Below are 25600 nucleotides of genomic sequence, written 5' to 3' on the forward strand. Positions count from 1 at the left end.
ATAAATAATAAAAAAAAATAACTTCCGTAACACCAACAAACCCAGCAATAGATAAGTAAAATCTAATACGGTATCAAATATTAATATTTATGAACCTCGAAATTTAATTTAAACATTAATTTGTAAACAAAAATATTATACATTTCCAATTAAAGCTACATTTTAATGAATAATATTATGTTTACATTGGGAAGTCGGAGATTACCCTTACCCGTTTTATTATAATCTATTGTTATAAATATTAGCTCAAGAAGCAGATAATGTCTAAGTTCAAAGTTCTAACACATCGATCTATTGGTGTTATAAAACAAATTTATAAAACAAATTTAGACGCAATTAAGAATAATAACCGATTTATAGTATATTGTGATATCATTTTTCGAAAATGTATTAATAGTAAAATTTATTTACGAGGAAAGATGTACTATACGATTAATTAAGACTACCAAAAAGGAACCCATTAAAAAATATAACAATTTTAATCCCAAATAACTACCATTCGCAATATTAAGAAAATCGAATATGAAGATAAACACAATTAGACACAATAAAACATAATTAAGAGTTGGTATTTAAAATACAAATAAGCAGTGTAGGACTAATCCTAAAATTCACTGCACAGTTTACACAAAATTTAAAGTATCCTCAGAAAGACCATAAAAATATAAAAGTCCGCAGAAAATAAAATTCATAACAAAAACAAAAAAGCCTCATCTTGCCACCGTCGATCAAGAACCCAGTTCTGGGAACAAAAGTTGCGGGACGACGGTGGAGACCTGTAACTAGCTCCGACCAACACGCTTCCTAAACAAGGAGAACAGAAGCTTCGAACAAGGGATAAATACTTATTGAAGAGATGATGCTGGTACCCTTGCACAGATGAACAGCCCTGCAATATTCACTTCTTCTTCTGGGCAGCCTTAGTGACCTTGGCTCCGGTAGCATCCTTCTTCTCCACATTCTTGATAACTCCCACAGCCACAGTTTGACGCATGTCCCTGACGGCAAAACGACCAAGAGGTGGGTACTCAGAGAAGGTTTCCACAACCATGGGCTTGGTGGGAATCATCTTAACAAGACCTGCATCACCATTCTTCAAGAACTTGGGCTCCTTCTCAAGCTCCTTACCAGATCGCCTGTCAATCTTGGTCACGAGCTCAGCAAACTTGACAGCAATGTGGGAGGTGTGGCAATCAAGCACTGGCGCATAGCCATTTCCGATCTGGCCAGGGTGGTTCATGATGATGACTTGGGAGGTGAAGTTAGCAGCCTCCTTGGCAGGGTCATCCTTGGAGTTTGAGGCAACAAAACCACGCTTGAGATCCTTCACTGCAACATTCTTGACGTTGAACCCAACATTGTCACCGGGGAGGGCCTCTGTAAGAGCTTCGTGGTGCATCTCAACAGACTTAACTTCAGTTGTCAGTCCAGTAGGTCCAAAGGTCACAACCATACCGGGCTTCAAGACACCTGTCTCAACACGTCCCACTGGCACAGTTCCAATACCTCCAATCTTGTACACATCCTGAAGAGGTAGACGGAGGGGCTTGTCTGATGGCCTCTTTGGCTCATTGATCTGGTCAAGGGCCTCAAGAAGGGTTGGTCCCTTGTACCAGTCGAGGTTTGTAGACCTCTCAATCATGTTGTCTCCCTCAAAACCAGAGATGGGAACAAATGCGATTTTGTCTGGGTTGTATCCGACCTTCTTCAAGTAGGATGAGACTTCCTTCACGATTTCATCATAACGGGCCTTGGAGTACTTGGGTGTGGTGGCATCCATCTATAGCACAGAAAAGCTAGCATTAGAAAATGAATAAGTAATCAGAAAAGGACAATCAACTGATATTCTGTTTAATCATCTCACCTTGTTGCAACAGCAAATCATCTGCTTGACACCAAGGGTGAAAGCAAGGAGAGCGTGCTCACGGGTCTGACCATCCTTCGAGATACCAGCTTCAAAACCACCAGTGGTGGAATCGATGATGAGAACGGCACAGTCGGCCTGGGAAGTTCCAGTAATCATGTTCTTGATGAAATCCCTGTGTCCGGGAGCATCAATGACAGTGCAGTAGTATTTGGTGGTCTCGAACTTCCACAAGGCAATATCGATGGTGATACCTCTTTCACGCTCGGCCTTGAGCTTGTCGAGCACCCAGGCATACTTGAAGGACCTCTTGTTCATCTCAGCAGCTTCCTTCTCGAATCTTTCGATCACACGCTTGTCAATACCTCCCAACTTGTAGATCAAGTGACCGGTGGTGGTCGACTTTCCTGAGTCGACGTGGCCAATGACCACAATGTTGATGTGAGTCTTCTCTTTACCCATGATTCGCACTTTGTCAGATGTGAAGAACAGCATCTTGCAGAAGCTTGGGGTATTTGGGAGCAAGTGGGTGAAGAAGCTATTCTACAAGATTCTCATCGCAGTTGTCTCGACCGGTGTTAAGTATGATACGTTTGTGCTAGCGGCTGATGAAGATATTAGGGTTCTGTTTCATTGTGTTAGGAGTTTTTCGGAGGTTAGAATACACGAGTTGTTCGCGAAGTTGGAGGTTGGTGTCAATAGTTCTGGGGCATCAGCTCCAGTTCATAGCTCAACTGCCGTGGGCGGTGCGTCTAGTTCGATGCCTGCGGTAAGACCATTTGTTCCGCAGGTCGCATCCCCTTCATTCGCGGCTGATTTAGATCGAACAAAGGCAATTGGTTCTGTACTGTTGGAGAATCCTGGGGTCTGGCAGCAGGCATTTGAGGTGGGCACCAGTGGTGGCATGATTCATGATGTTCAAGGCTTCGGAGAACCTGATCGAGTAGAGAATGCAATGTGGGATGATGACTCTAACTAGGAGCCTGTAGATATCATTGGAGACAGCGATGATGACACAGGTGCCAATCCACATACACAGCATGGGTCTTCAAGTTCTGGGACACAGCAGTACCCTCTACACTTCTCCACTCTAAACTTGGAGGCTCTGGGTCAACAGGCGGACAGTGGTGCTATAATTGGGGGTTCTTCTACAGAATTTCAGATTGGGCAATCATTCCAGAATAAAGATGAAGCTGTGCTGAGTGTGAAGGACTATAGCATCCGTCGAGGTGTTAAGTACAAAGTCTTGGAATTGGATCATCTAAAGTATCATTGAAAATGCAAGGAGTTCGGCAAGGGTTGTAGTTGGTTGATTCGCATATCGCTGCGTGCACGAAAGGGCACTTGCTTGGCCACCTCTATTTCCAGTGATCACCGTCAGCTGGATTACCACGTTATCTGTGCGAGGATTTTTCCGTTGGTTAGGGCGGATGCTGCGGTTACGGTAAAGGTCTTGCAACAAGCAACATAAGCCGATTACGGGTTCAGGCCTAGTTATAGGAAGGTTTGGATGGCAAAACAGAAGGCTGTAGCACAAATATATGGAGATTAGGAAGAGTTGTATGCCGAGTTGCCACGTTGGATGCTAGGGGTACAGCCGACCATGGCTGGGACAGTCACTATGTTGAAGACCTCTCCTGTTTGACTTGGGGATAAGGTCGATGAGTCAACGGTGTACTTTCATCGACTTTTCTGGATATTTCCACCATGCATCGAGGCCTTCCTGCGTTACAAGCCCCTCATGAGTATTGATGGTACCCACTTGTATGGCAAGTATGGAGGCACGCTACTGTTGGCGATAGCGTAGGATGGGAACTCGAACATCCTCCCGATAGCCTTCGCCCTTGTGGAGGGAGAAAATGCGGAGTCATGGTCATTCTTCTTGTCCAACCTACGATCGCATGTGACGCCACAGGAGGGTATACTTGTTATCTCTGATAGGCATAATGGCATCAAGGCTGCACTTGAGGCCCCCGAGAATGGTTGGCTGCCTCCACGTGCTTTTCGAGCGTACTGTATTCATCATGTGGCAGCGAATTTTAGCCTTAGCTTCAAAGGTAAAGATGCAAGGAGGATGCTGGTGAATGCTACCTATGCAAAAATTGAAGCAGAGTTTTATTACTGGTTTGACATCATGCGGACTGAGAATCCAGCAATGTGTGACTGGGCCAACCAGATGGAGTCTGACAAGTGGACCCAACACGAGGATAGCGGTAGACGGTTCGGACACATGACAACCAACATTAGTGAATGTGTGAATTCCGTGTTAAAGGGAACTCGCAACCTCTCGGTCACTTCGTTGGTTAAGTCCACTTACGGGAGGCTTGCTGAGTTATTCGTGGTCCGCGGACAGACAGTAGAGGCACAAATTGGATCTGGGCATGAATTTTGTCAGGCGTTGGTGAAGGCTATTGATCGGAACATAAGAGACTCAAGGTGCTTCACCGTCACGTTATACGACAGGCACCAATCGGAGTACACAGTGGTTGAGACGACACCGACCGGTAACTTTTCGCTAGGTAGCTATCGAGTTTCCCTTAAGGATCACACATGCGATTGTGGCCACTTTCAGGCGCTCCATTATCCATGTTGTCACGCCATTGCATGTTGCGCCCACTCGCGCCTGAATTGGGCGTCATATGTTCACGAGGTGTATCGTATGAGTGAGGTGTTCAACGTTTACAGGCACGGTTTTGTTCCGCCTATCCCAGAAGGCCTATGGCCCCCATATGCTGGACCAACTGTCATTTCTGATCCTAACATGAGGCGTGCAAGGGAAGGTCGTCCGAAGGCAACCAGGATCCGCGGTAGCATGGATCAGTCTGTTGAGAACCAGCTGAAGTGCTGTGGCCTCTGCCGTCAGCCTGGTCATACGCGGAGGAACTGCGACCAGCGAAGACATACTGCTGGCGGGGATGGTTAGATGTTATGACGTTCATGGTGTCGTTGTTGTTCTAAGTTGCATTAGGAAGTCTTAATTTGAGTAATGTAAGGTTGTTGTCTAAGTTTTATTAGGAAGTCTTAATTTGAAACACTTTGGTACGCTTAAGAATGCGCGTAATAGTTGTGACAAGCTAGTACGTAGTCGTAGATCCTAAAACATATATAATTATCACATACATATCAAATAACATACAACAACAGTCTAAAACATAAAACCTTAAACATGATGCTAAGAACATAATCAAACATAGTTCCTACCATATGTAAAAAGAACACATAACTAATCAGAATCCTCGATCCATGTCATTGTCATCATCGTCGAAATGACCAAGCAGATGACCTCCGGTTCCACACAAAGGAGGACGCCTCACCCTCCTCGGTCACTGATCCGCCTCTGGTGCGGATGTCTGTGGCAGAACGGCACTGAATGCTGATGCTTGGGTCCCTCCTAATGCGAACCATGGGTCAGATGGGGAAGCTGCAGGCTCATTGAGGTCAACCGGCAACTGAGGCTGAACATCGTGACTCGGTGGCTGGTACTCGGCAAACTAGGAATGAACCTCAGGCATCTGTGGCCTATAATGGGTCGCATCGTCGTCCCTCAGCATGTCTGCTATATCCCTAAAGAACTCTGACTGACTAACAGGATCATCGATGTCCATGCCGACGGCCGCGGTAGTAAAGTCAGCAAATACCTGTGGCTCGACACTCCCGAACTGCTGAAAGCTACCCCCTCCATCGTACGTGGGCTGATCCATCCTTGTGTCCAAACCTCCAACATCCTTACCAACAGCATGCTAAGCACCGTCATCCTCAGCGGATGGTCCTCTACCTCGAGCCCGTCCACGACCATCCCGCCCACCCTATCGTCTGGCTCTACGTCGAGGAACACGATGATCCACAACATCTCCATCATCAGCACCACCTAGGTCCTCATCCAAACGGTTGTCGAGCCATCGCCACTCTCGATCGGTGGTACGTGTGCCTATACACCGACGCTGATCCACTCGCCTGTTGTTCGGTCTGTCGGGAACTTGCACCCTGGGAGGTGCTGCGACGACCCTCTGTGACGAGCCTCCTCGTCAATACAATCGGCCTCGGATCATGAAATGCAACATCTGAGGATAGGAATCTGTGGGCCACATGGCACCACCAGTCCAAGTACTCAGCTGATGGACCGAGGTCAGCTACTCGATCGACTGGTATGACTGAATCAACCCGGTTCTCCCAATGTAAATGCCACTCCTGATAATATCTGGGGAACTATCGATCTCCACCCCTTCCATCCTTCGCATGGAGCCAATCTATGTTCAGAGCCAACTGAGGGAGATGCTGAACACCGCCGAACTACGGTATCACCCTATCCACCTGATGCCACTCAATCGCAGCAAAATATATCAGGCTAGTGACTGCCGTCCATAGCCTACGGTGCTCGTCAACTAGTATCTCCGGATGAACAACAGCAACAACCTCGGGAGAAGAATAAGGCTCCCACATGAACTGTATCGGAGAAGGTAATGTTAGGTAAGACCATAAGAGTAAACACGAACGACTACTTGTAAGAGCAATAACTAAACGACTCACATCATGAAAACGCAATCTATCTAAAGAAAGGCGTGCAGCCACCACTCTTTGATCCATTGTATCGTTTCTCGGTAGATATGTTGCCCACCTACAAGTTTCATTCAAAGCATGTCATAACGAACAACAACACATGTAATCGAACAAGTTTTGTACCGAAAATAATAAACCGTACCTGGATGCAAGCGGAAACCCAAACACATCAAAACTACTAGGCCTCAAACTGGGAAACCTCCAGAAAATCCAAGACTGTAGAAGCTGTAGTGGCCCGGCCAAGTTAACAACGTTTCTGTTTGTCCCACGACAAAGACATCTATACAACCAGGCCAGTGCAGCCGAGCCCCAGCTATATCGACTCAAGTCATCCATCGATGCCAAATAAGGCAACCACCGAAGGTGAATCCGATTTGCGTTCTTGTCTACAAACAGCTGAGAGGACAACAACATCATAATATAGGCACGCGCGTATATACGCACGGTCTCTTCACTAGCATCTGCTAGGAGAACCCGAAACCTCTCATGGAACCATGTGTAGCACACTATCATCTGCTTGACTTTAATCTGCAGAGGTAACTCCCCAAACAACTCGCAAAACCACACACATGCAGGTCTTCCGTTTTCCATCAGATTCTCAAAGTCAGTCAGGCACCCACTAACGGGCTCCCCATCGATGGGCAAACCCAGCTGATAGGCCACATCTTGCAAAGTGATAGTGCACTCCCCAAAGGGCATGTGAAAGGTGTGGGTCTCAGGACACCACCTCTCAATGAATGCGCTAAGTAGAGGCTCATCAACCCAGAACCACTGACTGTTCAGCCTAACCAAGTGATACAAGCCTGCGGTCTCCAGATACAGTATAATCCAGTCGTGTAAAGGCATATTCTGTTGTCTCCTGACACCGCTAATAACCCTAGTAGGCTGCAAAATATGGATAAAAAAATCCTCAACGTACGACCAATACTAATAACAGCTAATATAATTAAAAAAAACTATTATACACCCACATTGGTTTTCTATTTTTTCTAATAATAATAGTTCTAATAATAACCACAATAACAAAATTAACAATACCAACAGGAATAAACATACTAACAACAACAATAATAATAATACTAACAACTCCCAATAATAATAATAATAATAATAATAATAATAAACTTGTTTAACTAACCTCTTGGTCAATGTATCCAGCCACATGCGCAACGCCATTTAACCGGTACATGCGAGCTTCGTCTTCCATCGGTCCACCACCTAACTGGTTCAAAACCTCAAACCGGCCCCTAAACCTCAAAGCTCCCCGGATTCTCTTTCAGCCACCCAACTTCACAAAATTTGATTTGGCTCAAATTGATCCGCCATGACTTACAGTGGATTCTATATTTATAGTGTCTCATGCATAAACCGTGGTAGCCCACGAGGTTTTATGCCTACAATATTTTATTCATAAACCGTGGCTACCACCAACAGTTTCTAGCTCGCATTCTCCAAGGGTAAACCGTGGCTGCCTACCACGGTTTACGTTCAAATCTCCATGCATGTAAACCGTGGCTCCTTAAAGCGGTTTACCTATAAAGTTAAAACTGTGGTTACCCACCACAGTTTACATAGAAACTAAAACAGGACATGCACATAAGGAACTTCCAATTGTTGTAATTAGGTAAAGGTTTCTCTGTTTTATTTTATATAAGTACATTGCCCTTAAATTTAGATATGATTAATAGATGAATGAGTTACCACTCGACCAACTAGAGACGGATCCACATTTAAGAGGCTGGGGGCAAGTGCCCCACAAGAGTTTTTAATTCCTTTACTTAATATATGAATATATATAATAGATGTCTGATAACCCGTGCAATGCATGGGCTTCATGTAATCTAAAGGTTTTTAAAAGAAAAATACTAAGAATATAACTAAAATATATTCTATAAAAATAGATATGTTGTATTAAATTTGGATAATAACAAAATTATCACTACATTAAAATAAAACAATAGAATACAACAATTATTCAATATGTCAATGAATGGTATAACATGTTTTCTAAGATAATAAAATATAATACAAATTGTTAGACACTAAAAAAACAGAAAAAAAGTCCAACAGAGATGTTGTTTACTATTATGCATAATCTTAAAAACATAGATTGTCAAGATATCTATTGATAGCAAAACAAAATATTTACAACATACATAAATTTGTTCATTAATCAAAAAATAAAATATGTCCAAAACAATTTAACATATAGTTCAAAAGAGTAAAGTATTATTTTTGTCTTCAACGTTTAGGATAAGTCCCAAAGTTGTCCCTAACGTTTCAATCATCCTATTTAAGTCCCTAACGTTTCAAAATTGACTCAATGTTGTCCTGCCATTAGGGATCCGTTAACAAAATTGACAGCGGGACAAAATTGAGACGATTTTAAAACGTTAAGGACTTAAATAGGACGAAAACGTTGGGGACAAAAACGATACATAGAAATAAATTTTAGTTTTATCCTTTAATAATATCAATTTTTTACTGTACATAATACTCAATTATTTTTTAATCACATCTAAGTAAATTACACTTAATCACATAACTTTCATTCTAAATAAATTAATTTTTTTATAATTTTACACTTAAAGTTATAAGTTAATATACAAATATAAAAAATTTTATTAGAATGAAAGTAGTGTGATTAAGTGTAATTTACTTACATGTGATTAAAAAATAATTGAATATTATATACAGTAAAAAAGTGATATTATTGAAGGATAAAATTAAAATTTATTTTTTTGTATCGTTTTTGTCTCCAACGTTTTTGTTCTATTTAAGCCCCTAACGTTTCAAAATCGTCTCAATTTTGTCCTGCCGTCAATTCTGTTAACGGATTCCTAACGGCAGGACAACATTGAGCCAATTTTAAAACGTTAGGGACTTAAATAAGATGATTGAAATATTAGGGACAATTTTAGGACTTACCCCAAACGTTAAAGACAAAAACGATACTTTACTCAAATATCTATCAAACAGAGTTATACATAGGAGGCCTAACATCGTTGAATCGACAACTCTATCCGGCGATTAGGTAACGAGTCGAGTTTCAAGGTAATATTGTCCCCCTCCTTTAAATTGTATACTCGAGAACATTCATTCCACCCGACCCCAAACTTCCATTCTCCACCTCTTCCTCCACTTTTCAATAAGTGGAAAAAGAACACATTCTTCTCTACATTGGAACCTGGACCAGTGATTGTCCAAATCGAATCATCTCCAGATAGTTTAAGATATGCAGCAAATTTCGAAGCCAGATACTGCAATGAATAATTCATATTAAAGATAAATATAGTATTTTCATACACAATGAATAACAGATTTAGCAAGAATATTTAATAAGCTTGCAAAGAAAAAAAATAAAGAAATCACTCTTCTGAGATCGACTTACCAGTCTAGATTGACCCATATCTGAAGCTGTGATGGTCTTTTGATAATAAACCTCTGGAGTGAATCTAATTCAGAATATTTTAAACATGTTAGTCACCACATTAAAAAATACCGATCTATACCATGATATTAAAATCCAAAACACAGGAAAAAAAGTTACATCTAGCATTACCCATGGTCAGACAATTCGTTTATTTCATTACTTTGTTCGTTGACCTCCATTGATAAACTACTTCCACCACACAAATCTATGGGATTATGCGTATTATCCCCTTCCCGTGTCCCATCTTCATCATTGTTTTCATCATTGTCTGATGAAAATTCATCATGAGATGGTTTAGACCCAGATAGAACCATCACATCAGGTGATGAGTCCTCATTAATCCTGGTATACTTTATGTGGAACACTATTGATACATTATCAAGTGTCTCTGGGTCCATCACCTCAGGCACATATGAGTCAGAATCAAGGTAAATTTGGATGGGCTGGTTGTCCTGATGCCACAATGAGATAAAAAAAATTCCAAAACCGACATACCTAAATTGAACAGATGCCCCTCTATTGATAAAATAGAAAGATCTAATCTGTTCAAATGAGGTGTCAGTTATAAGTAACTGATCATTGTTTTTTCTCAGCTCTAGCAGTAAACAATTGTCTAGCTCATCTATGACATAGAACATTGTCCTTAATTCTTCGACATGAGTTGAAACAAAAGTTCGGGGAAGAGCTCGCTCTCCCTATATTCAATTTTCTTCCTAAAGTTAATTCATGTCTAACAAAACATGCTAAAAATGCATTACATAATATTACATAATCATTTAGCAAAGAGAGGTATATATACATTTAAATCTACCATTATTACCACCCGAGCAACACAAGAGAACAATAATCATGTAAATAAAATGGCATTATAATGAGCATCACAAAAATAGGTAACTAAGTAGGAAACAGATATCAGGTCTTTTTGAATGTCCAAGAAAAAATACTGAAGTTTTGAAAGAAACAATAAAAAAAGAAATTGCTGTTATCTTGATGGATTCTGAAACCAAGACATCTACATAAACATCGAATCATATTTTTCACGTATTAATAAATGCTGAATTTTCAAAGTCACTATCATTATATGTACGATTAGTAAATATTATATTATTTATTTTGAATGGACATTGATAATTTATCAAAATTAATCTTTTTAGAGTTGTTGTAGTCTACACCCATTTCAGATTAGAAAGATCAGGAACTCAGAGTTAGCTAATCAAACTTATCTAACAGGCAAAAGAAACTATCAAGAGGAGGAAAGAAGAAAAGGCCACTAACTGAATATAAATTAAAAACAAACCTAAATTTGAAGTAAAAGATTTAACCCACCTCTTTAATCAGTTAACATGCATGATATAATATTTCATAATATATTTGGTTACCTGGTCATCGAAAAGGCGAAATCTAAAAATCCGTTCTTTTCCGTTGGGCCAATATTATTGAGTTGCTAAAAACCTCCTATTAGGACATAATGGTATCATTAGAGGTTAAGACTAAGACTTTTAACCAAGAAACCAACTAACTAAGTATACAAAAAAAAGTAATAAATTAAAAACATATTTATGAAAAATACCAAAGAAACCACTTTGGAAAACTACTATACAACATATTTTAGAGATTACGACAAGTTATGAAATGTGGCCTACATATAAATGAAAAGCCAATAAAATTAAATTACAACATGAAAAATATCTAAGAAAGAATTTTAAAAAAACTATAGATGGCATAACATCGATATTTAATTGACATTAAAATTTTCACAAGTTAATGTGAAATATATTGAATGGAAAAGTAGATGAGACTTCAATGAAATTGAAAATGCAGCAAAGAAAAGATCTTCTCTAATGCTCACCACCATACCTGTTTGGATCTTCTCTATCGGCATCCATCGCCATTCAGCCTTATCAGATAGAGAGACTTCGTATAAAGATTCAAGAACAAACTAAAGATCTTGTCTCTAGTATTATAATAAAGTAAACCCTAATAGCAGATTTCAACAAATTCAAGAAAAACAAGTGATAAAATTGAATCCAGAAACATAAAGAAGAAACATAAAGAAGGAACAGCAACCGTTGATAAACAAAAGAAGAAATAGATGAACAAAAATATCGTTATTTATTCTAGTAAATTGAATCTCTACTAATCCTAATTATAATGTTCAGAAGTTTCAGAAAGCTAACCACCACTACTAATAATTATTTAAACAAACAACATGAATAATGAATTTGTTAATTAGAATATGCATAATAAACGATATGAAAAAAAGAAAATATACAAAAATTAAATCAATAATAAAATATAAAAGACCAAAATGAATATTCAAAAATTATAAATATGATAAAAGTGATTTCAAAAAAATCCTTATTATATTTTAAAATAGTTGATAAAACAATGTAAAAAATAAATATATTTTTTAAGTTGAGGAAGAGATTACAAAACTTAAAAGAATAAAGCCATAGGTGATAATATGAAATTGGGATTAATAGTTGGAGTACTTTGCAAAATAACCGATTCTTGTAAAGAAGAAAAAAAAAGTTTAAATGTAAATTTAAAATCATGCTAAGAGAAAGCATAAACAGAAACAACTTAATAAGAATGAGATGTTGCGCTCAAGCAAGTATGAGACATGTCTCGTTCTGAAAATCAACTGTTTCTTTCTTCCGGTTCAAATTGGCAGGTAAGCTTTCATCGAATGATACACGCATGTCCAAACATATCACAATGTCTTATATTGGCTGAGAATAAAATTCGGCACCATGTCAGGCCAACAGAAATACTACTCTTAGGAAGAAAATAATCAAAAAGCATATTTGAAGTTAGCACATTCACATAACGTTATTAACTCAACGTTTTCAGAACCCAAAACTTCACTTGATGAAATTAACGAAAGGAAAACTACCAAAACTGAAAAGAAAAGCAAAAGAAAAAAGACTGAACAAAAGATTTGTTATATTTTAAAACAATTGAAAAAATAATGTAAATAATAACTATACTTTTTAACACTAATGAAGAAATTACAAAACCTGAAAGAATAAAATCATACTTGATAAGATGAAATTGCAATTAATAGTTGGAGTACGTTACAAAATAATTGATCCTTGTAAAGAAGAAAAAAAAAGTTTAAAGGCAAAGAAAGCTACCAAAACTGAAAAGAAAAGCAAAAGAAAAAATACTAAACAAAAAATTACGTTGCCAGTGCAACCATTAGGGCAAAAGCTGAACTTGATTCTTCGGTTTTCAGTTTTCAGAGGATTTACCTGAACAGCACATTCCTTGTTACTTGGGTGAAGTATATTGTCTCGATCTGTCAAGAGCTGAAGAAAAAGAACTATCCACCAAATATCAGAGATGCCTTGTTTTGGAAATCAAATATTTCTTTCTTTCTTTTTAAATTGGGGACGAAGGTTTCCTTGAATGATACATGCATGTCCAAATATATGACAATATCTTATATTGGTTCACATTAAGATTCAGCAACATGTGAGAGCAACAAAAATGTTAGTTTTACGAAAAAAAATAATCAGAAAGGATACTTGAACTGAACCCATTCACATAAACGTATTAACTGGATATTTTCATAAGACAAAACTTTAGCTGATGAAATCACCGAAAGGAAAGCTACCAAAAATGAAAAGAAAAGCAAAAGAAAAAAGAGTGAAGAGAAGATTATGTTGGGACTGCAATAGTTAGGGCAAAACCTTAACTTGTTATTCGATTGTCAGAAAATTTACCTGTTGAACGAAATGGAGGCGCCGGGACCAGAGGAGATGACGACAAGTTTGTATGTTGTAAGAGGATTTCGGGTTTAACCGTGGAAAAAGTTGGGCGGTGTGTTTCTGGATTGAGTGAGCCGAGACCCCAGAGAGAGAGGATGGACAGTCACTGCGTTACGTCTTATTTGTGACTTTTTTTTCTTTTTAAAACTTTATCTAGATAATAATTGTTTATATGTATTCTAGAATAAAGTTTCTAATTAACCCACAAACCAAAAAAAAAAAAATTAAATATACGAATTATTTTCAAGTACAAAAATGAAATTTTAAAGTTTATCAAATTAAGATGACATTTGAAAACTTAAAATATCCCTTTTTCCAAAAATGATTTTATAAATAACTTGAATGTTATGAGAACTAAAATTATAATTGAGTCTAAGGAAAATATATAGTTATAATAATGGTATAAGAAATAGGAATTAAAAAAAAAACAAACTGTATCAAAGAATGTGATAGAAGAACCATGATAGTGTGATATGTACAAAGTCGTATAGTGAGTGGTTTTGAAACAAATTAATGTTATACTGGTGTCTTTGAAACAAATTAATAAAATATTTGATATAGTGCTAAAGTTTGCAATAGAAAATCCTTGTCTTTGTTTTCATTATGCGTTCTCTCGTCTCCCTATTATAGAGACAGGTCAAAAAGAGCTTATGAGAAGTTAAGGAAACTAAAGTGCAATGTGGTTTCTCGAAACAGCAGATATGATACATTTGGATTGCCTACTTAAGAATTTGGAAGAAGAGTAGTTAAAAAGATGTACCTATTAAGAGCAAAACACCATCTTAAGTTGTCTTCAATCGCTTCTTCATACCAACAGCTCTTCCTATAACCATTCAGAGAATGGCTCTGCCCATTCGAGAGAGCTACCTAACCCATATCTTCCAAAGCTTTGACAAATTAAAGAGAGCTAGAGAGGAGAAGTGGAGTCGAGAGAATGGAGAATGGGAGGAGAATATATAGACCTCATGTTACCAGCCCATGTGACTATCTATTTAAGAAAACATAAAATTGATTATAAGGTATCCATCTTACTCAATATTATAAATCAATACTTGGAATGAGTTAAAAGTCCACCAAAACTCAAGTGAATTGCATAAATCTTACTCAAACCACACCAGCCCATCAAATATAAAGTCTAAAAAATTTTATAGAAATATAAACTCCTTTTTTCAATTAATAGATACTAAAAAACAAATATTATTATTCTGCAGTAGACACAAAATCTTTAGAGTAATAAGCTAAGTTTCAAGAATCCAATTTGCAAATAAAGCAGAATGTTTTCTCTAGAAAATTCATTTAAACCCACGAATTATCAAGATTGACCCAGATAAAAATAAAATAAAAGCTACAAACTTTTATCAATCATGCAGAAGAGTTCAGTTGAAACTTCAAGAGAATTGAAAAACAAAATAAAACCTACACCCAAAAAAGATAAATTTGAGACCAACCCACACTAATTCAAAATCAACTAATCACTTTTTTCTCGTCGATAATTTTCTTTCAACCTGAACCGAGATTAGAAAATCATTAAGGAGAAGCTGGTTTAAAAGAAGGCTAACCTTCAACATTATCTGAACATAAAATAGCAATGCTTCCTTTACGATCCGAAACGACAGCCAATACCCATTTCAGCATCCATAAGAATGCAATCAGCAACTAACCTCAGCAATGCGTCAGAGTAAAGTTGCTCCAATCTTTTTGTATCCTAAATTAGAATTTATAAGCGAAACAGTTCACCAAAAAAGTCAAACAGTTCTGGTAACGAAGGGGGAAAAAGATCATCTAAAATGTGGAGGTTTGGTAAACTAGAAAAGTAAACTTCTAATCACCTTTGAATTTGTAACTTTTATTATTTGTGAGCCCTACTATCTTATTTCAAGGGTGATTAAAGTCTTACTTGATCACTTTATCAACCTCCTCAAAACATATCAAGATAAGTGAATTTTTATCCTACTATACCAAACATAAGATAACTTTTATTACTAAAGGAAATGAGAGAGAGAGAGAGAGAGAGAGAGAGAGAGAGAGAGAGAGAGATGATGTTCATATAATAAGAAATTTGATTAGAAGGAAAAGAATACAAAAATAATGTGTAAGCATCCATAATTAAAGCAGAAAACCTAAAACAATATTAATGCAGAAAATGTTCTTTAATATCCCAAGAAGATCCAATGAAAAGTAAACCAAAAAAATTTAGTTCTTATTTCCATTTATCTTTTATTTTTCCTTTTTTTTCAAGAAAAAAGAAGAAGGCAGAGTTGTTGGGGAAGGGAGGGGGATTTCCACAATAGAGATCGCAGTACCACTCACCTCATCGTAAGGATAGAAAAGGACACCATCACGGCAAATACCAACAGCGATTCTAGTGAAATGTACAGTCAATCATGTTACCAAGAAACATGTCCTTCGGTGCGCAAACTTTCTCACCCTTTGGGGATTGTCATTTGGGAAATCACAAACATAAAACTGTATTCAAGAAAATATCTTAATGAGTAGATTATATAAGAACATAAATACAGCTAAATGAGAAAATCTTGAGAAAGGATGGCGTGGCAGTGTGGAAGTGACAGAATAAATGGACAAAAAGGGCAAGTTTCATGAATTACAGTATTGCCAGCTGATGCCAGGAAGTAACAATCAAGACAACGACAAATTGCAAGTACCATTCCCTGCCATGTATTGCCATAAGCAAACCGGAATTGCCATACTTCATTTTCATCTAGTTTGATCCCATCGGAACTATTATCATCGGGACTGCTGGCAAGACTGCTGCCTCAATCAGAAGAGAAGACCCCATTAGATAAAGAATCACCTGAAAATCATGATTCTTAATTAGTAGATTATAGATCAATAATTAGAATGAGTTAAAGTCCACCAAAACTCAAGTGAATTGCATACATCTTACTCAAACCACACCAGCCCATCAGATATAAAGTCTAAGAAAATTCATAGAAATATAAACTCCTTTTTTCAATTAATAGATACTAAAAAACAAATATTATTATTCTGCAGTAGACACAAATTGGAACTGATCTATTTATCATGTATCAAATCATAAGAAGAACTTAGAAAATATACTAACATAGCTTTAATTAATGTTAATGATCAATTCCTACAAATTAATAAGCATAAAATTGATTCTCAAAACACATAATTAACTCACAATCAGAAGAAAAAAAAAGCATCAATCCTAAAGGTAACAAACCAACAAATGAAGCCATCCAAATTCAAACACAATGCCCTTTCGAATTTTGGAATAGTTCCAACACAAATCTCAATTGATCACATACTAGTGTAAATAAAAACACCCCTTTAACAACCAAATTTATCAAGATGGTTCCCATCCTCTAGCAGTATTTGAAGTATTCTGCAATCCAAATTGGGAGTGACCTATTTATCGTGATAAGTTGATAACAAATAACAAATTGCAGAGTAAACAACGACAATTCATAATGATACCTAATTGCTCAAGCAAGATCTAAACATAATAGAAAATGTTAACAACGCTTTTCACTTCCTCTACTAAGTAAATAGATATTTTTGTGGTTAAATTTGGAATTATACGAAGAGAGGGACTGACCGAGATCGCCGGCGCGATTGGCAGAGCTGCAATCCGAGAAGCGAGAGGCGATGTCCTCAAACTTGGCTTTGACAGAAACGATGTCGTCACGGAAGGCCTTTAGCTGAAAGACGACGCTGTCTCTGGTGGTGTTTCTGATGACCTGGCCTTTTGGATCCTTCCACGACGCCTTGCGCCTCGAGCCTTGGTGCTTCACCAGTATGTGCGATGCCCTAACCTCACCTCCATCACCACCGTGGCTGTTGCTACAGTACGACATCTTCTTCGTCTTGTTCAAATGCTGCTTATGCTTCTCATTCTGCTCCGCCGGCACCACCGGAGACTTCTTCCTCTTTCGATCGGACTCTATCTTCGCCGGAATTCCAGAGAGAGTGAGAGGAGATGTGTGAGTGAGATGGCTCCGAACCAGAATCGGCTTCACGAAAAGGAAAGTAGTGAGGAAGAGATATTGTGTTCCCAATGGAACATGCATGTTCCCCAATTAGAATCGTTCCAACTCCATCGTGCGGTCCACATCTATTGATCTAATGCATCCAGTATGCTAGAAATTTTTAACTTTTTTTTACCAAAACATGTCTACCTCTAGACTCTTAAAGTATTAAGATAGAAAATGAACTATGTTAAATACATCGATAAACTAATAAAAGCAACTAAGTATTTGTTTAGGTGTGATTAAATCAATAAAAAAAATTGATGAAAAAGATATTTTTATTTACTTTTTTCTTTATTTGGTAAATTTCTAATAATAAAAGTAAAATTACTAAAAAAATTCGTTATAATTTTTTCTGAGAAGGCATCAATAGTAAGACTCATCTTATAAATAGTAGAGATGAAAGAATGTAGATGAAAAAAACAAAAAGCAAAATCTTGGCAAGAGAAAACTGTGTCGGATCTGAGTTTTATCTCAATGGAAGGGAATGCAAAAGAAGAAAGGCAAGTAAGGAACAAGTGATAGCTTTTGAGAGATCAGCAAAATACTCCATCACCTCATCACTACTTATAGCAGAGAAATGTGCAAGTTTGTAAGGCAAAGCTTGTAGAATACGTTTCTCTTAAAGTTCTTGGATAGATTGATTGATTGATTGACATATGACATTTAATGTGTCCATAGCTAATAGCTAATTAAATTACATATACTTATACCTCTATATATAGCTATGTCATATCAACCTATCTATGAATCTATATACATCTATCTATCTATCTATAAACAAACCATACCTATTGATTCATGCTATCTTTGACTATATAATTATACTGTTCCTGATTAGTATGAGTGGTGAAATAGAACACATGATGAACATTGATCCAAATAAAATAAAAATAAAATAAAACCTACAAACTTTTATCAATCATGCAGAAGAACTAAGCTTAAACTCCAACAGAGCTGAAAAACAAAGTTAAAACTACACCCAAAAAAACATAAATTTGAGACCAACCCACACTAATTCAAAATCAACGAATCACTTTTTTTCTCATCAATAATTTTGTTTTTAACCTGACACAGAAATGAACATAAAAAGCGGTATCCCTTTTTCAAATAATTCGCTTTTAAAGATAGTAGAGCTCCCAATAACAACAGGCTTTGGAGATATTTCAATTGAAGAAATCTTGACATCGTAGTTTGATTCTTATCAGCATAGATTTTAATGACACAATTTTCTTGAGACCAAACAGGAAAAAAAATCTACAAAGGAGAAACAAGTATGCTGTCCCAAGAGCCCCTGTGTAAAGGGTATAGTCCCTTGTATGCTTCCCGCTTGAATCCCTTGTCTCCTTCACTACCTGAACACACTCACAAAGAAACAAAATCACCCAAACAGTTGGTGAGAAGAATGAAAAAACCGATCACAATTGAACATAGTTTATACACAAATAGGTCAGAAGAAAAATTATTTAACTTAATTTTCTTGCAAATTTTCCGACCCCATTTCCATTTTTAGTAGAACTGGGTTGCAATTTCAGATCCAAAACCAGATGCATTCTCAATTGATCTCTTATACATCTTCATCTACCAACAGATTACAGTATAAAAATTAGTAAATTAGAATTCCATTTGAAACAAAAGCAAACAAATCATAGAAAATACGATGATGATAGTAATACTGTTCTGAGGGGTCGTTTGAGACAGAAAACGTCGATCGAAGTGGGTAACCTTGATCCACAATTTTTTGAGAGAGAGAAAACTCGTATAATCCAAGAAAGGATCCAGAAACACGAACTGGATGGGGATAAAGAAAACTGGGTTGACGATGGTGACGAACGAATCGGGGTCACAACAACCACAGAGAATATCGAGGCAGGAAGGCAAGAGTGGCAACAGCTAGCAAAAGGAGAAAAGAGAAAGGTAGGGCTGACTGCTGAGGTCTCGGTAAAGAAGGAGAAAGTTATGAGGAAGATGACTTTTGATATTTCAACCCATTGAGCACCGAACAAAGTAATGAAACCAAAATAAACCAATACTAAACATTCCAAGATTATTATAGTGGATAAGATTAATTCAATATTATTGTAATTAAAAGCAAATAAAACCAGCAACAATGAAAGCTCATCCTTAAACACTTCTTGGTAAGTATGGAGTGCTGCACATTTTGTTAATTCGTTAAATCTGAACTCTTTATTTATTATATTTTATTTAAATGGTTTGGATTTAAAAATGTAACATGTTAATCAGGTTAACCTTTTTTTTTTAATTTTAGATTTTTTTATAAGTTTCAGATATTAGCTTGAAGTCCAAAACAAAAATTAAAAAAGTAATACAAATAATTCTTTAAATATAATTGTATTTTAATTTTTTATTTTATTACGTACACGTTGAGGATAATTTGAAATAAAAGATAATGGACTTGTTGTAACTACGACATATTTTGTGTTTTGACTGCGTTGTCATCTAAGAATTATGGTGCTTTCATGAAGACCGGAATTCTTCTACAAAATCGATTCTGTATTTGGAGTTAGCCAACCAGCAGCGGCTTTCATATTTAAATTTCAATTTCAAATGTTATAATTTTTGAAATGAAGACAAGATATATATATTTTTTAATAACAATTAAATTTAACCTTAGCTTGGATACATTTAAAAATGTAAATGTAAACCATTTTATTAACCAGCATCTATATCTTTTTGGCTGATTATCATTTTTTCTTGTTTTTATCAACAGAGTAATAATTAATTAATTATTGAACCAGTTCATTTGAAATTGGTCAAATAAACGCATATTTTCTTTTGTTGTAATTAAAAAGAAATTTCATTAAATACATAAATATCACAGTTATATCCATATTAGAATTCAAAACACACTAAGTATCACAAATCAAACAACAATTTAAAGTAGTATATGAACATATTAAACTAAAAAGCATGCAAATCCTCTATAGCCTCATGATCGCTTTCACATTGGCTGAAAGCATCTTCAACTTCAGGCATAGAATCAACCAGAACATGAATCTGGACAAAATTGAAATCCTCTCAGTTATTGATATTTTTAAACACTAATAATTGAACAAATTATAAAAACTATACAGCAGACCTTATGCTCATTCATCTCAGCAGCAGCCTCAAAAACATTAATAACAGAGGTATCATCCCAGATTTGTTGAACAATATACACAGATCGATTCATCTCATAACCCACAGGCCTAGCATCAACCATGAATACAACTTTTTTGTGCAAAAGACTTGAAATGAGTTTTAATGGAACAACTTTGCAATAAGATCCCTAAAAAAAAAACAAAATACTTAACAAATAGCATAATAATAATTTATGTTTTCCCTAGGAATGTCAAAAGAAACAAACTAACTATATCTATATCTATATACTAATTAAAACCACAATTGGATGACAACCTAATTCAACTCTGAGTGATTATCCAAAAAGCTCGAGCATCTTGTCTTTATTATTTGGACGACTTCACGATCTTTAAGAACAAATATATTGTTGCCATTTGCATGAGACACTACAACCTTCAAGCAGAATCTTGAAAACCATGAGAAAACAAGGAAAATTTGAGTTAACATTGAAATAATAATTAGTTACCAAAACATAATAAAATTAAAGAACAAAATACCTTGGGACAGCATCAATGCATTGAAGCTGACATAGATCACATGATAAAATATTTTTATTAGCTGACACAAGAGAACCACATAAACAAGTTGAGAACCACCACTTATGATTCTTCAAAACAAATGATATAGTTACCAGAATAAAAACGAAACCACCCTGCCAGCAAAGAAAAAATGATTACAGCATTTCAAATTTCAAATAATTTACAAAAATACCATTTACTAACTTTTCAGGGTATGATATAACAAGAATAACAAAAACGAATGATCTAAGAGATTTTATTGCAAATGAGGAAAAAAATATACGTTCTCAGCATCAGAATAGCAGCGATTGGGTGAAATAAGATCAGTAATAATATCTTCAATAGTTTCGGATTGAATAGAATTATCACATACTACTTGAGTCTTGTAATATTCGCCAGTTGCATACTGCAAGTAGGTGTCATAGATTGGTGGAAAAATGGGACCGTGAAGCCTTGCCTGGGATAATTTGGTTAGAATAAGTATCGAATGCATTGATTGAGAAAAAAAATTGCATGAACATGTTGTAACATAGGGTGAGGAATCATACATTGATATAATCATCGGTTGCAGCTGGTTCCGGATTATGACTAAAGACATTTACAATTTTAAAGCACCCGGAGTAATCTGGATCAACTGCAGAATGAATTTCAACCTTGAAAACTTTCTCCTCTCCAACAACATCATCAAATATTTGTGGAGAATATGACCGACAGACCTTGGGAGTTTAATATAAAAGAATCAATAAACTTGAACACAAAAAAATAACAAAGATTAAATGAGGTTCGCTATGAAAGAGTTCATACTGCAAGCACACTATGATCAACAGGAAATTCTTCTTCTATCCTGAGAAATGCTTCAGAACAGGTTTTTCCAAATAATTTTGTTGCCGCATTATCAAGCAGAACAAACAAAATAGCACACCCACCATGGTGAATCTTTACCCGAATCCCATATCTTACACAATTAACAACCAAGAATGATAACTAAAACTAAGAAATCTTCTTAACAACACATAGAGGGACGCATAACAAAGAACTAACAAAAAATCCAAAAGATTGATAATTAATCTATTCCATAATAGAGTTACATATGAACCTCACTTGACCATAACATGTTCAACACATGAACCACAAACATCACAAAGGTAGAGATCCTCATGCTCGACAATGGCATGATCACATACACATGAGTAGTACCACAAATCTGGTTCTTCCATAACTTCCTTAATTGTCCCAATAACAAAGTAATGTGAATCCTGAAAAATTTTAAAAACAATGATATACTATAGAATAATGATTAACAAACCAGATTACGAAACCCGACACACATGTTTAAGAAATTCAACTTTAAGTATTAAATGGAGAGTTTGCGAATCTAAAATAGTACCCCATTATCTGCATGAAGATCTTGAATATTGCTGATCTCTTTGGGATTGAAATAATCACCATCAACTTTAGAAACTAAGTATCTAAGGTCATTGGTCACAAGTCTTGAGAATCCATAACTGGCTACACTAAATCTATATACAAGATACAATAACTAATCTTCATAACACAAAACATATACATGAATACCAACAAAATAAGCATAGCAGGTTGTAGCTTTTCAATATTTTTATCACAACTAACCTGCTTAGGAACTCAACAGACTCAGAAATGTCGGGATTAATGAATAACCTAGAGACATTTATCACATTCTGTAGGATTACCCCCCTGCATGCAAGAATCCTATTCTATTAGCCTCAAACCATATTTAAATTAAAAGGTCAAAAAATAGAAAAGTAAATATTAGAGTAAAAATTCACTGAATATGCCTGAAACTAACCTTCAATTGCTTTGATTTTAAAAGACTCGAGGATAATCAGTGGAGATCTTGGATATTTTTGTAAGTTATCATATTCTAACAGATCACAATCATTTCCAAACACATTGCATTGTACCTTTTTGCTGAATAGATAAGTTTCAAAATATCAAAAGGATCTAACTATATATTTATTGTTATAAACATAAAGGCTGGAACAAAAAAATAGAATTAATAGAAGATAACTACTGATATGGGAGAAAGTCAGAGATATTACCCATCAGTAAAAACTTCTAGCACAACTGCTTTGATCAGCTTCCCATATGATGCTACATCTCTTTCTTTTCGAACACCAGTAATGATCCCAACAAAGTCTATTAATTAGATTGAAACATATACAAATTTGAATCAGAAACCACACTTTTTAAAACATAATACTATGATTCTAAAAGGGAAGAGCAAGAAAGTTGTACGAAACAATGAGGAAATTGTCGTCCTTTGTCATTTGATCAATTTCATCTATTGATTTAAAACACAAACCCGAATGAGGTATCCTTGGAGATACCACAGAAACAACAGAGGTCTTGTATTGGAACAAAAGTCTGAACTGATGTTTTATCACTCTGTTCAAACCAGTGTTTGGTACAACTGTAAAATGGGTCATCAAGTACACATCCCCTTTATTTAGAGACACGGCAAAATTTTATATAAGCTTATCTCTAATCGTTGCTTGGATCTTGTGTAACTGCAGTTGAAAAAATTGCTTCATATTTTGAATTTATTAACTTATTTAGGTATCCAAACACCATAAAGACACTTGATTAAAAAAATAAAACAACAAAAACATATCACTTTGCAACCAAAAAAAAATTCCCTTCTGCATATTAAAAAAAAGAAGAAAAGTTGCAACAACTTAAGGAAATGCTAACATAAAATAAAACTGACCTTCTCATCCATTAAGACCATATGCAACAGATTTTGAGAAGGATCCAAAGCAGGATTCTTGTGGTACCACAACTTCACAACTTTAACATGCACTTTCCATGATTCTCTCCACGGAGTGATTTTCTCCACCAAATCAACACGGTTATTCATTCCCAACATATATAGGATAAGAACACCAAAAGGAGAAAATATACAGAGAAAAATTCAGAACTAAGATGAGAAGATAAACAGATGAGTTGGAGTTATAAACTCCCAAAGTTAACAAACACTAAAGCTTACAATGTAAGCTTCACATATGGGACAGAGATAGACTAATAGGCATATATAAATTGATATGGCTACACACATCATTTAGGAAGATATCACAAGTAACCAAATACTCATGGGAAAAGAGCAAAAACAATATGGGAAGAGGCCTATTACAAATTACCAAATACCTACCACATATAGTTGATTTGACAATTCACAATAAAGCAAAAACAGAATTTCATCAGTCAACTATACCTAACACTACAGTTAACTTCAGTCCAATAGCAGAAAGAAAATTATATAATTTATAATGAGCAAACCCCCCAAGAAGAAAATTATTTCACAGAAACACCAAGAGTACAAACATAGGAGAAAACCATTGATTTACAAAAACAAGTAACAATCACCATGATTAAATCAGAAACCAAACAACTCAAAATTAAACGATGGATCCAGAAAACAGTAACAATTAACACAAAAAAGAAATTGAAACTGGAGAAGGAATCGAGAAAGAGATTGAAAAGGAGGAGAATGGAACCATAGCCCACATATACCTCTTGAACGGCGGTGGCAACGTATGCTATCCAAAACGGAGAAATCGAGATGGAGAATGAGGTATGATCGACAGAGAGAGACAGAGGAACCTTGGGGAGAAGGAACAGACACAATAAAGAGAACAACACCCTCATGGTGGGATCGAATGGAATCGCAGAGATACCCATAGCTTCTCTGCATGTGGCCAAAACTGAGGAGAGAAGCCGAAATTTCAGTCGAGGATGGGGGTGCAGACATGGTGCGACGGATGGAGATTGGGTTAGGGATGAAGAAGATGGGGTGAGGTCGAAACGTCTTTTAGGGATCCTAATGAACTGAAATTGATGAATTTGGTAAAACAAAATTAGAATAACTCACATTATCTGACTTTAATTACGTTTATGGTTGAATTGAGATGATTATATTAATAAAAACAAAATCCTGTAACCAAGTGTTTTTAGACTCATAGTAAAAAAATATCAATAATTTTAGATATTTAATTTTTTAATTTTATGCAAATTCAACGTATTAAAAAAAATAATTTGAATTGATTTTTTTATGAAATAAAAATTTGGTTCATCTGTTAAAAGAGATACGTTTTTAATAAATTTTAATACTTCCAAAACCACATAATCAAGTAACTTTTTGATATCGGATAAAATAACTGGATTTAAAAAATGGCTTTTTAAACAAAAAAAAAAGGAATCAAAATAAAATATGAAAATATGAAGCATCAATTTTATCCACTAAAAAAAAAGGGTATCTTTAAAATGAG

General features: G+C 36.0%; 3 protein-coding genes and 1 long non-coding RNA gene across 7 annotated transcripts; all 4 read right to left on the minus strand.

Moving 5' to 3' along the window:
• LOC107617360 (elongation factor 1-alpha) lies at positions 536-16899 on the minus strand. 3 transcript variants are annotated; one of them, XM_021110672.1, is made up of 3 exons: positions 16895-16899; positions 1865-2334; positions 536-1780 (listed from the first exon to the last, which is right to left on the minus strand). In XM_021110672.1, the coding sequence occupies exons 2-3, from the start codon at positions 2324-2326 to the stop codon at positions 899-901; spliced, it is 1344 nt and encodes a 447-aa protein (XP_020966331.1). In that variant the 5' UTR covers positions 2327-2334; positions 16895-16899; the 3' UTR covers positions 536-898. The 3 variants fall into 3 exon arrangements, with proteins under 3 accessions (XP_020966331.1, XP_020966330.1, XP_016174595.1); XM_021110671.1 differs by lacking the exon at positions 16895-16899 and adding an exon at positions 14844-14848; XM_016319109.2 differs by lacking the exon at positions 16895-16899 and adding an exon at positions 11795-11801.
• Positions 5906-7669, minus strand: LOC110266297 (serine/threonine-protein phosphatase 7 long form homolog). Its single transcript, XM_021110673.1, has 2 exons — positions 7560-7669; positions 5906-7306 (listed from the first exon to the last, which is right to left on the minus strand). Exons 1-2 carry the CDS (start codon positions 7626-7628, stop codon positions 6503-6505), a joined length of 873 nt encoding a protein of 290 aa, XP_020966332.1. The 5' UTR covers positions 7629-7669; the 3' UTR covers positions 5906-6502.
• Positions 16956-17764, minus strand: LOC110266960. Its single transcript, XM_021112057.1, has 2 exons — positions 17208-17764; positions 16956-17017 (listed from the first exon to the last, which is right to left on the minus strand). The coding sequence occupies exons 1-2, from the start codon at positions 17677-17679 to the stop codon at positions 16956-16958; spliced, it is 534 nt and encodes a 177-aa protein (XP_020967716.1). The 5' UTR covers positions 17680-17764.
• LOC110266298 lies at positions 20500-25237 on the minus strand. Of its 2 annotated transcripts, XR_002353527.1 has the most exons (9): positions 24043-25236; positions 23375-23471; positions 22926-23243; positions 22684-22816; positions 22101-22552; positions 21845-22012; positions 21276-21753; positions 20738-21184; positions 20501-20655 (listed from the first exon to the last, which is right to left on the minus strand). It is a non-coding gene; the product is annotated as an uncharacterized LOC110266298 (long non-coding RNA). The 2 variants fall into 2 exon arrangements; XR_002353526.1 differs by having other exon boundaries at positions 20500-20655; positions 21845-22552; positions 24043-25237.

This window comes from Arachis ipaensis, chromosome B09, assembly GCF_000816755.2.
Source record: "Arachis ipaensis cultivar K30076 chromosome B09, Araip1.1, whole genome shotgun sequence".
NCBI classification, from domain to species: Eukaryota; Viridiplantae; Streptophyta; class Magnoliopsida; order Fabales; family Fabaceae; genus Arachis; species Arachis ipaensis.